Genomic DNA, 12,122 nt, shown 5'->3' on the forward strand with positions numbered 1-12,122 from the left:
GACATGAGGAGAACATGCAAACTCCACACAGAAAAGCCCCCGCTGGCCACTGGGCTCAAACCCAGTACCTTTTTGCTGTGAGGCGACTGTGCTAACCACTTACACCACCCAGATGCAGAGAGGAATTTCACAAGTGTGTGATGGATAAACTTTCTTTCTTGCATTTTGAAAGCACCCAGAGGAAATCCACACAGACACGAAGAGAACATGCAAACTCCACACTGAAAGGCCCCCGCCGGCCGCGAACCCAGAACCTTGTTGCTGTGAGGCAACAATGCTAACTACTACACCACCGTGCTGCCCAGATGCAGAGAGGAATTTCACAAGTGTGTGATGAATAAACTTTCTTTCGTTTTAAAAGCACCCGAAGGAAACCCACGCAGACACGAGGAGAACATGTAAACTCCACACAGAAAGGCCCCTGCCGGCCACTGGGATCAAACGCAGAACCTTCTTGCTGTGAGGCGACCATGCTAACCACTTACACCACCCAGATGCAGAGAGGAATTTCACAAGTGTGTGATGAATAAACTTTCTTTCTTTCATTTTGAAAGCACCCGGAGGAAACCCACACAGACACAAGGAGAACATGCAAACTCCACACAGAAAGGCCCCCGCCGGCCATGAACCCAGAACCTTCTTGCTGTGAGGCAACAGTGCTAACCACTACACCACCCGGATGCAGAGAGGAATTTCACAAGTGTGTAATGGATAAACTTTCTTTCTTTCATTTTGAAAGCACCCAGAGGAAACCCATGCAGACACAAGGAGAACATGCAAACTCCACACAGAAAGGCCCCCGACGGTCATTGGGATTGAACCCAGAACCTTGTTGCTGTGAGGCGACCGTGCTAACCACTACACCACCCGGATGCAGAGAGGAATTTCACAAGTGTGTGATGGATAAACTTTCTTTCTTTCATTTTGAAAGCACCCAGAGGAAACCCACGCAGACACGAGGAGAACATACAAACTCCACACAGAAAGGCCCCCGCCGGCCACGAACCCAGAACCTTCTTGCTGTGAGGCGACAGTGCTGCACTACATCACCCGGATGCAGAGAGGAATTTCACAAGTGTGTGATGGATAAACTTTCTTTTTTTCATTTTGAAAGCACCCAGAGGAAACCCACGCAGACATGAGGAGAACATGCAAACTCCACACAGAAAGGCCCCCGACGGCCATTGGGATTGAACCCAGAACCTTGTTGCTGTGAGGCGACCGTGCTAACCACTACACCACCCAGATGCAGAGAGGAATTTCACAAGTGTGTGATGGATAAACTTTCTTTCTTTCATTTTGAAAGCACCCAGAGGAAACCCACGCAGACACGAGGAGAACATGCAAACTCCACACAGAAAGGCCCCCGACGGCCACGAACCCAGAACCTTCTTGCTGTGAGGCGACAGTGCTAACCACTACATCACCCGGATGCAGAGAGGAATTTCACAAGTGTGTGATGGATAAACTTTGTTTCGTTTTGATTACTGAAGTATGTTCCTGTTAGGCAGTGGCGATCCTAGAGTGATTTACTCCCCGGGCGAAACCCCCTGCTGGCGCCCCCCGCCCCCGCCCGTCTTTTTTTTTTTTTTTCGGGGTTTTTTTTGGGGGACCTTTTTTTTGGGGACCATTCCCCCCCCCCCCCCCCCCCCCGCGTTGGACTCTGTATTAGCCAACAGAATGTTAACAGCTTTACATGGTCGTTTAAACATTTCTCGTCGTGTGTTGTACGTCGCGGACACGGCCCGTTATAAATTTGCTGTTACCAGAATGGCAATGATCAAGTCGTAATGTATTACTTAAGACTCTGTGTAATGTCATAGTAGTGCAGTACTATGGTAGTAAAGTCTTTTTGATGACTAGTACAACGTTCCGCTGGCGGGATTGTGCATATTATGGGGCTACGACAAGTTAGGCACACACACACACACACACACACACACTGATGACGTCACCTGCGCACTGGGCTTCCCCATCCAAAATGTTCACACACACACACACACACCCGCCCGTCTTGTTTTTTTGTTTTTTTTTCGGGGTTTTTTTTTGGGGGGGGGGACCGTTTTTTTTTTTTTTTTTCGCGGCCGCGCTCGTGCCGGCGCCGCCCCCCCCGCGATGCCGCCCCGGGCGGCTGCCCGGTCGGCCCGCCCCCAGGACCGCCCCTGATGTTAGGGTTAAATGCGCCTGTGTTTCACGGCTCTCTCGCCAAGAGTAACACACCACGGCCTGCAGATGGCGCACTTTTACATCAATTAAGTTGATAAATTTATTAGAAAGGGAACGTCGAAACGTCAATTTTTAATGATGTGTACATTTATTTATCATGACAGACACATTGAAATGGATATAACAATAAATATGTCCACCATTAAGCGACTATAGCTAGAAAAGCACAGAAGGTGCGGCGCATTAATTAATCTGTTTATTGACAGAGTAAACAGCTACAGGATGATCTTTAGTTGCTGTTGTTGTTTCCGGTAGTTGGTTAATTGAAGTTCGGTAACTTTTCTCCTATGAAACATGTCAGAAATGGAGGAATAGGCGACAAGGGAAGGGCGTGTAGGGGAAAATATCATGTTTGGGCGGAGTATTCATCGGTCAAGCTCAGGTCCACCGAGGGCACAAATCAAAGAAGCAGTTTCCTGTTTTTGTGATCACATCCCTCCCCGGTCACAGAGAACCTCTTCCCTACTGTATTACTCGAGTCATTTCCTAAAAGGTAAGAGTTTACTGCCTCAGTTCTGCGCTTTCTTTCTCCTTCTTCTTCTTCTTCTTCTTTTTTTGTTTTTGTTTAAAAATGAAACAAAAACAGACATGTCGTTAGTATGTAAAGGCGGAATGTTCCGTCAGGACGAGGTCTGCATTACATTTCCAGGAAAAACACTGCTGAGAACAGAACACTGCATTCAGATTGGGTTCAGTAAACTTGTGTTAAACAATGACGTACCGTCTTGTTCTAATCAAAAGTAGACTTCTTCAGAGTGTAGGCTAGTGCTTTTATTTTCATTAGGGAATTCAGATTTCTGCAATAGTGTTTATGTCTAAACGTGTCTGGGGATTTTTTTCCCCCACCATATTTTGTTACTTAAATCTAAGTCTGTGAGCTTTATTTGCTTTTCTCTCTTGACTGTAGACTAATAGGAAGCTGGGGTGGTGCTGAGTTCTCTGAACACTCAGTGTGTCTGTGTTAGACAGACAGACAGACAGACAAGCTGCCATACAGCATCCCATAATCCCACAGTTACACATACAGGAGGTTATTCTGAATCCACCAAACGAGCTATAAACTCAGGAAAACAGGATTGCTTCAGCAAATCTGGCTTTATTCTTTAACTTTAAGTCTATTTGTATTCAACTCCATAAGCTACACTGCATGCTCATATTACTAGTCAAGATCTTAGTTGAGTTCAAATATCTCATCTCGTCTCGTCATCTCTAGCCGCTTTATCCTGTTCTACAGGGTCGCAGGCAAGCTGGAGCCTATCCCAGCTGACTACGGGCGAAAGGCGGGGTACACCCTGGACAAGTCGCCAGGTCATCACAGGGCTGACACATAGACACAGACAACCATTCACACTCACATTCACACCTACGGTCAATTTAGAGTCACCAGTTAACCTAACCTGCATGTCTTTGGACTGTGGGGGAAACCGGAGCACCCGGAGGAAACCCACACGGACACGGGGAGAACATGCAAACTCCACACAGAAAGGCCCTCATCAGCCACTGGGCTCGAACCCAGGATCTTCTTGCTGTGAGGCGACAGCGCTAACCACTACACCACCGTGCCACCCCTCGGACTTTGTACAAGTGGACTCAATCTGGACAAGTTTGCTCAGAAACTGCAAAGGCTACATCAGTGAAACTTTGCATGCTCCATTTCTTCAAGTCCATTCATACGAGTCTATTTGTAACAACAGTTAGAGTAAACAATGTGGGTTATTAATACTTTTTATGCTTGGATAAATAAATGGCTATAACCTCTGGTTGACCTTTGCTAGCCTTCTCAATAACATCATTCATCACAACTATGACCTGAAAGCAGACTATCTTTTTTTGAGAGCTGTGAAGAGCTTGTTTGTCTGGTTTGTTTGTAACTGCCCTGGATACTGGCTGCACTTTTTACGAACGTGATTGCTTTCAGGGTTGCCAGATTTGAGCGGCTATTTAAAAAAAAAAAAAAACTATTTATGTAAGACTTAAATTCCTTCCAGTTCTCGAGAATGAGCAAATAAATCTTCCACCCACACAGAAATGTTTCTAATTTCATCCCTTCAATATCCATGTGATCTGAAACTTAGTGTCAGATCACACTTAGTGTCAGATCACAAGTGTCCAATTTGGCAACCCTGATTGTTTTCACTGTGCCTTAGAGTTTTCGGACACAGCCTGCTGCTGAAACAAATGGGTTAATGTTTTATCCCCCCCCCCCCCCCCCCCCCCCCGAAGAAATATGCAACACTCTGAATTCAAACTCCACCTTACATTTTGGTGCCAGATATTTTGGTTTCAGTAGGCTGTGCAGTGTTATTGTCTGTAGGTACACTAGTGCATCTCAAACAATTAGAATATTGAAAAGTTATTAGATTAGAAAATAGAATATAGAAAAGTTATCTTTTTTGTAATTTAATTCAAAAAGGTAAACTGTCATGTATTTTATATTCATTACATGTTATGTGAAATATTTCAAGCTTTTTTTTGTTTTAATTTTGATGTTTATGGCTTATAGCTCATGAAAATCAGAATACAATACAGAAATGTCCAAATTCTGAAAAGTATAGTCATTTATACACTCAGTACTTGGTTGGGGCTCCTTTGACCACAAATTACTGTATCAATGTGGTATAACATGGAGGTGATCAGCCTGTGGCACTGCTGAGATGTTATTGAAGCCCAGGTTGCTTTGATGGTGGCCTTCAGCGTATCTGTGTTTTTGGGTCGGATGTTTGTCATCTTCCTCTTGACAATACCCACAGATTCTCGATGGGGTTCAGGTCAGGCAAGTTGGCTGACTAATCAAGCACAGTAATATCATGGTCGGCAAACCATTTAGTAGTAGTTTTGACACTGTGGGCAGGTGCCAAGTCCTGCTGGAAAAGGAAATCAGCATCTCCATAAAGCTTGTCAGCGACTAGAAGCATGAAGTGCTCTAAAATCACCTGGTAGTTGATTTTAAAAAAAAGTTGAATCAACGTTTCTTGACAGTCCTCTCAAGGCTGCAGTCATCCCTGTTGCTAGTGCACCTTTTCCAGCCAGCCTTTTCAGGAATGACCTTCTGTGGCTTACCGTCCTTGTGTAGGGTGTTGATAATTGTCTTCTGGACAACTCTCAAGCCAGCAGTCTTCCCCATGATTGTGGTTGTGTATATTGAATTAGACCAAGAGATAGATGGTGTTTATACTGGTTTTACTCAGTCTTGAAATAATAATAATAATAATAATAATAATAATAATAATAATAATTTCAATTTACAGTGCTTTGAAAAAGTATTCATACCCCTTGAACTTTTTCACATTTTTTCACCTTACAACCACGAACTTAAAAGTTTTTATTGAGATTTTATGTGATAGACCAACACAGAGTAGCACATAATTGTGAAGTGAAACGAAAATGATAAATGGTCTTCAAAATTTTAAACAAATAAAAATCTGAAAAATGTGATGTGCATTAGTATTCACACACCCCCCCCCCCCCCCCCCCCCGCGTCAATACTTTGTAGAGCCAACTTTTGCTGAAATTACAGCTGCAAGTCTTTTGTGGTACAGTACGTCTCTACCAGCTTTGCACATCTAGACACTGAAATTTTTGCCCATTCTTATTTGCAAAATAGCTCAAGCTCAGCCAGATTGGATGGAGAGCGTCTGTGAACAGCAATTTTCAAGTCTTGCCACAGATGCTCAATGGGATTTAGGTTTGGACTTTGACTGGGCCATTCTAACACATGAATATTTTTTGATCTAAACCATTCCACTGTAGCTCTGGCTGTATGTTTAGGGTCATTGTCTTGCTGGAAGGTGAATCTCCTTCCCAGTCTCAAGTCTTTTGCAGCCTCCAACAGGTTTTCTTCCAGGATTGCCCTGTATTTAGCTCCATCCGTCTTCCCATCAACTCTGACCAGCTTCCCTGTCCCTGCTGAAGAAAAACATCCCCATAGCATGATGCTGCCACCACCATGTTTCACAGTGGGGATGGTGTGTGCAGGGTGATGAGCAGTGTTAGTTTTCTGCCACACATAGCACTTTGCATTTAGGCCAAAAAGTTCAACTTTGGTCTCATCTGACCAAAGCACCTTCTTCCACATGTTTGCTGTGTCCCCTACATGGCTTCTGGCAAACTGCAAACGGGACTTCTTATGCCTGTCTTTCAACAATGGCTTTCTTCTTGCCACTCTTCCTAAAAGGCCAGATTTGTGGAGTGTATGACTTATAGTTGTCCTGTGCACAGATTCTCCCACCTGAGCTGTGGATTTCTGTAGCTCCTCCAGAGTGATCATGGGCCTCTTGGCTGCTTCTCTGACCAGTGCTCTCCTTGCTCGCTCTGTCAGTTTAGGTGGACGGCCATGTCTTGGTAGGTTTGCAGTTGTGCCATACTTTTTCCATTTTTGAATGATGGATTGAACAGTGCTTCTTGAGATGTTCAGAGCTTGGGATATTTTTTTATAACCTAACCCTGCTTTAAACTTCTCCAGAACTTTATCCCTGACCTGTCTGGTGAGTTCTTTGGTCTTCATGATGCTGTTTGTTCTTCAGTGTTCTCTAACAAACCACTGAGGCCTTCACAGAACAAGTGTATTTATGCTGAGAGTAAATTACACACAGTAGGACTCTATTAACTAATTAGATGACTTCTGAAGGCAATTGGTTGCACTGGATTGTATTTAGAGGTATCAGAGTATGGGGGCTGAATACTAATGCACACCACATTTTTCAGATTTTTATTTGTTTAAAATTTTGAAGACCATTTATCATTTTCGTTTCACTTCACAATTATGTGCTACTCTGTGTTGGTCTATCACATACAATCTCAATACAAAACTTTTAAGTTCGTGGTTGTAAGGTGGAAAAATGTGAAAAAGTTCAAGGGCTATGAATACTTTTTCAAGGCACTGTAAATAGCACCATTCTCACACCCAAGGTCACTTTACAATAAAGGGGGGGAAGAAGGAGTCCACCAAAAAAGGATCAGGATGTAATTTCAATGGCGTAGCTACCCACAGTCCCACCAAAAGGCGCATGAAGATAAATCCCACAGCGCCTACACAGCTGCTGCAACGCTGCCGGGTAACATCGCTCGGAACACCGCACCATGGATCCACAAAGCAAGTACAGAAGCACTGCCACACCGAATGCTGGTATGTCCCAAACCACCTGCACAGCCACCATAACGCCACCGAGCAACATCGCTCGGAACACCACACCGAGCACAGAAGCACCGCTGCACAGAGCGCTGGACAACCCTGATGTTAAAAGAGCAACGAGCTCACTGCAGTCCATAGTGAGGAGCACAGACATCACCCACGGCAGACCAAGGCCTGAAGGAAACCAATGCCCAAAACTGGGTCCGGAGCTACGCCACAACCGGTGGACAAAACATTCAAACAAAAACCAAACATAAAACCATACAAACACAAAAAGAAAAACAAAGGGGGAAAAAATAAAAAGCTCTGGTGAGAAGCGGCAGCCAAAATGCGCACAGCATACTCTCAGCTGGAAGCGGAAATTAAATATTCTCATATTTTGAGATTTTTTTTTGTGCACTGTAGGCCATAATTATTAAAATTAAAATAGAAAAAAGCCTAAAGCATTCTAGTTTATGTGTAATGAGTCTAGAATATATTACATTTTCACTTTCTTAAATAACTGATGGAAAATATTGAACTTTTTCATAATATTCTAATTGTTTGAGATGCACTAGTACATTAACTTGTAAGATGATGGGGAGCACTTATTCTAATGATCAACACAAGACATTACTTCAGTTATCACTACAGGGGGTCCCCAAAGTCTCCATACACAGGGGAAATTAACACTTTTTTTTAGAGCAAAATGTAACTTTATTTACAAAATATTCCCTACATGATTGCAATTTCTTTGTAAACACACATGGCGTTGTCTCTCCCACTGATGATGAACTTGTGTTAACACATATGTTATTATGCATGTAATTGCACCTTGAATGTCTCATCTCATCATCTCTAGCCGCTTTATCCTGTTCTACAGGGTCGCAGGCAAGCTGAAGCCTATCCCAGCTGACTATGGGCGAAAGGCAGGGTACACCCTGGACAAGTCGCCAGGTCATCACAGGGCTGACACATAGACACAGACAACCATTCACACTCACATTCACACCTACGGTCAATTTAGAGTCACCAGTTAACCTAACCTGCATGTCTTTGGACTGTGGGGGAAACCGGAGCACCCGGAGGAAACCCACGCGGACACGGGGAGAACATGCAAACTCCGCACAGAAAGGCCCTCGCCGGCCACGGGGCTCGAACCCGGACCTTCTTGCTGTGAGGCGACAGCGCTAACCACTACACCACCGTGCCGACGCACCTTGAATGTGTTCCTTTAAATGATCTTTGTTGTAGCCATAAGAATGATTTCAATATGTCCTCCTTCTGTCAGTGAAGTGTATGTGTGCATATGCATATACACAGTAACAGTCAAATGTTCGAACACATTCATAGATTTTTCTTTATTTTGACTATTTTCTACATTATAGAACAATACTGAAGACATCAAAACGATAAAATAACATCTGGAACATGTATGGAATTATTGGGTAAATAAAAAGTGTTAAAATATGTTTCATATTTTAGATTCTTCAAAGTAGCCACCATTTACCTTGATGAAGCTTTGCACACTATTGTCATTATCTTAACCAGCTTCATGAGGTAGTCACCTGGAATGCTTTTCAATTAACAGATGTGTCTCGTCAAAAGTTAATTCGTGCAATTTCTTGCCTTCTTAATGCATTTGAGATCGAACACTAAATAGTAAATAATAACAATACAGTAAATAGCCCTATTCCACAACTGTAGTAATCCATAATATGTCAAAAACCACTCAAATGAGTAAAGAGAAACAACATCCGTCATTACTTTAAGACAGGAAGTGTCTTTTAATTAACAAAAATAAAGAAAGCCCACTGAATTAGAAGGTGTGTCCATATAAGTGTGTGAAATTTTAGTTGACATTTTACTTAAAAGTGTTAGCAAAAGACACTTTTGCGACACCCTGTATATTTATCTAGCCATGCTACTCTTTATTCAGCCATGTTAGCATATTTACACTACTTTGTTTTATGTCATCGTTTCCCTTATATGAGTGTTATAGATTTATCTGCTAAATAAAATCAACCAAGTAGGTTTACACTTGCCATTTTGAAACATAGGCCTGTTTATATTTAACATTTTCCTATGTGTGTTTCACCCTGCTCATGCTGTTTCTGAAGCCAAAATTTTTGTGGAATAATTGAGCACTTATTTGATAATACCATCTGGTTTTGGTCTAATTACAAATAATTTCCCTCTGTTGTGACTTGGTTGTAGCCTACTTCAAAGCACAGCATATTAATTTTTAAGCTATTAGTACTTTTGCCCATAAGGAATTTTGAAGCTTTATTAATACTCAGTTGGTTTTCTTTTTTGCAATTATGTATATCCGGACTTTTAGAATTTAATGAGTAATTCCTGCATGCTAGGGCAGAAAAAAGTCGCCCTATTCAGTGTGGTCTTTAACTGACACTGATGCTGTTACTGCAGTCGATTTTCATGGCTTTGTGTGCACATGTGAGCCTTAATTAACTCTATAGCCAAACTTGAATTGGTGGGAACAGCTTACAGTTTGAGGTTGTTAGTGAAACACCCTGAGCATGGAGTCACCTGTCTGACTTGTCTGAGCTCGCCTATTTCGCCTATTAGCTCCCGCCCTGGAATACCCACCATCTCGTCTCATTATCTCTAGCCACTTTATCCTGTTCTACAGGGTCGCAGGCAAGCTGGAGCCTATCCCAGCTGACTACGGGCGAAAGGCGGGGTACACCCTGGACAAGTCGCCAGGTCATCACAGGGCTGACACATAGGCACAGACAACCATTCACACTCACATTCACACCTACGCTCAATTTAGAGTCACCAGTTAACCTAACCTGCATGTCTTTGGACTGTGGGGGAAACCGGAGCACCCGGAGGAAACCCACGCGGACACGGGGAGAACATGCAAACTCCACACAGAAAGGCCCTCGCCGGCCGCTGGGCTCGAACCCGGACCTTCTTGCTGTGAGGCAACAGCGCTAACCACTACACCACCATGCCGGCCGGAATACCCACTAGTTTTCCTCAAATAGTCTCTAAAAGTATGACATGTAAAAGTATAAACTGTCCTGCATAAATATCCAGCCTGCCTTGTGACCTATGTTTTTATTGCTTGAATCTCCGACAGTGAGAATAAATGTGAAGTGTTTTTATTGTGGTGGTTTTTTTTTTTTTTTCAATTTTTATAAACTTTTATTTTCTCATACTTTGTTTTTGTCTATTAACAAATTTGATTTCTATATTGCAGACACCAGGCTCTACTAGGACAAGAAGTCAGGTGCATTGCTGCAACATGTCAGCTCCAGGTAAATTGTTCCGATGAATTAAGGCTGGCAAAACATGCAGATGTCAAAATGTCAGCACGAAAACATAATTTTGTCGACCATTTTGCATCACCTGGCATGTGACCTTTTAAAATTCAAATTTATAATGTGTGCACTGACTTTGAGGCGATATCTGAAAGGAGCAGTTACATATTGATATTCTCTTGGTTCATAATGTCCTGTTAAATGTACTGCATTCCAGGGCATGCTTCTTCTTTTTTTTCCTTCAGATTTCCAAATCACTCCTATTGCACAATAGAGTGTTTGATTTCACGTCCTTATTTCACACAACATTTGATTTTGTCTACGTTTTCAACGATAAGCAAATACAGTGGTGCCTGAAAGTTTGTGAACCCATCCATCCATCCATCCATCCATTATCTGTAGCCGCTTATCCTGTTCTACAGGGTCGCAGGCAAGCTGAAGCCTATCCCAGCTGACTATGGGTGAGAGGTGGGGTACACCCTGGACAAGTCGCCAGGTCATCACAGGGCCGACACAGAGACAAACAGCCATTCACACTCACATTCACATCTACGGTCAATTTAAAGTCACCAGTTAACCTAACCTGCATGTCTTTGGACTGTGGGGGAAACCGGAGCACCCGGAGGAAACCCACACAGACAGGGAGAGAACATGCAAACTCCACACAGAAAGGCCCTTGTCGGCCGCTGGGCTCAAACCCGGACCTTCTTGCTGTGAGGCGACAGTGTTAACCACTACACCACCATGCCGCCCAGTTTGTGAACCCTTTAGGATTTTCTATATTTCTGCATAAATATGACCTAAAACATCATCAGATTTTCACACAAGTCCTAAAAGTAGATAAAGAGAACGCAGTTAAACAAATGAGACAAAAATATTATACTTGGTCATTTATTTATTTATTGAAGAAAATGAGCCAATATTAGGGACGGCACGGTAGTGTAGTGGTTAGCGCTGTCGCCTCACAGCAAGAAGGTCCGGGTTCGAGCCCGGTGGCCGGCAAGGGCCTTTCTGTGCGGAGTTTGCATGTTCTCCCCTTGTCTGCGTGGGTTTCCTCTGGGTGCTCCGGTTTCCCCCACAGTCCAAAGACATGCAGGTTAGGTTAACTGGTGACTCTAAATTGACCGTAGGTGTGAATGTGAGTGTGAATGGTTGTCTGTGTCTATGTATCAGCCCTGTGATGACCTGGTGACTTATCCAGGGTGTACCCTGCCTTTCGCCCGTAGTCAGCTGGGATAGGCTCCAGCTTGCCTCCGACCCTGTAGAAAAAGATAAAGCAGTTAGAGATAATGAGATGAGATGAGATCCAATATTACATATCTGTGAGTGGCAAAAGTATGTGAATCTCTAGGATTAGCAGTTAATTTGAAGGTAAAATTAGAGTCAGGTGCTTTCAATCAATGGGATGACAATCAGGTGTGAGTGGGCACCCTGTTTTATTTAAAGAACAGGGATCTATCAAAGTCTGATCTTCACAACACATGTTTGTGGAAGTG

At 43.2% G+C, this 12,122-nt stretch overlaps 1 protein-coding gene across 1 annotated transcript in view; it reads left to right on the plus strand.

The window, feature by feature from the left end:
• The first annotated feature begins 2,272 nt into the window (after positions 1 to 2,272).
• Positions 2,273 to 12,122, plus strand: part of LOC132895221 (phospholipid scramblase 2-like) — a 34,171-nt gene continuing 24,321 nt past the window's right edge. Inside the window, exons 1-2 of the mRNA XM_060935569.1 lie at positions 2,273 to 2,719; positions 10,566 to 10,623. Coding sequence (XP_060791552.1) covers positions 10,611 to 10,623 — 13 coding nt within the window. The 5' untranslated portion in view covers positions 2,273 to 2,719; positions 10,566 to 10,610. The remainder of the gene's footprint in view (positions 2,720 to 10,565; positions 10,624 to 12,122) is intronic.

This window comes from Neoarius graeffei, chromosome 1 (assembly GCF_027579695.1).
Source record: "Neoarius graeffei isolate fNeoGra1 chromosome 1, fNeoGra1.pri, whole genome shotgun sequence".
NCBI classification, from domain to species: Eukaryota; Metazoa; Chordata; class Actinopteri; order Siluriformes; family Ariidae; genus Neoarius; species Neoarius graeffei.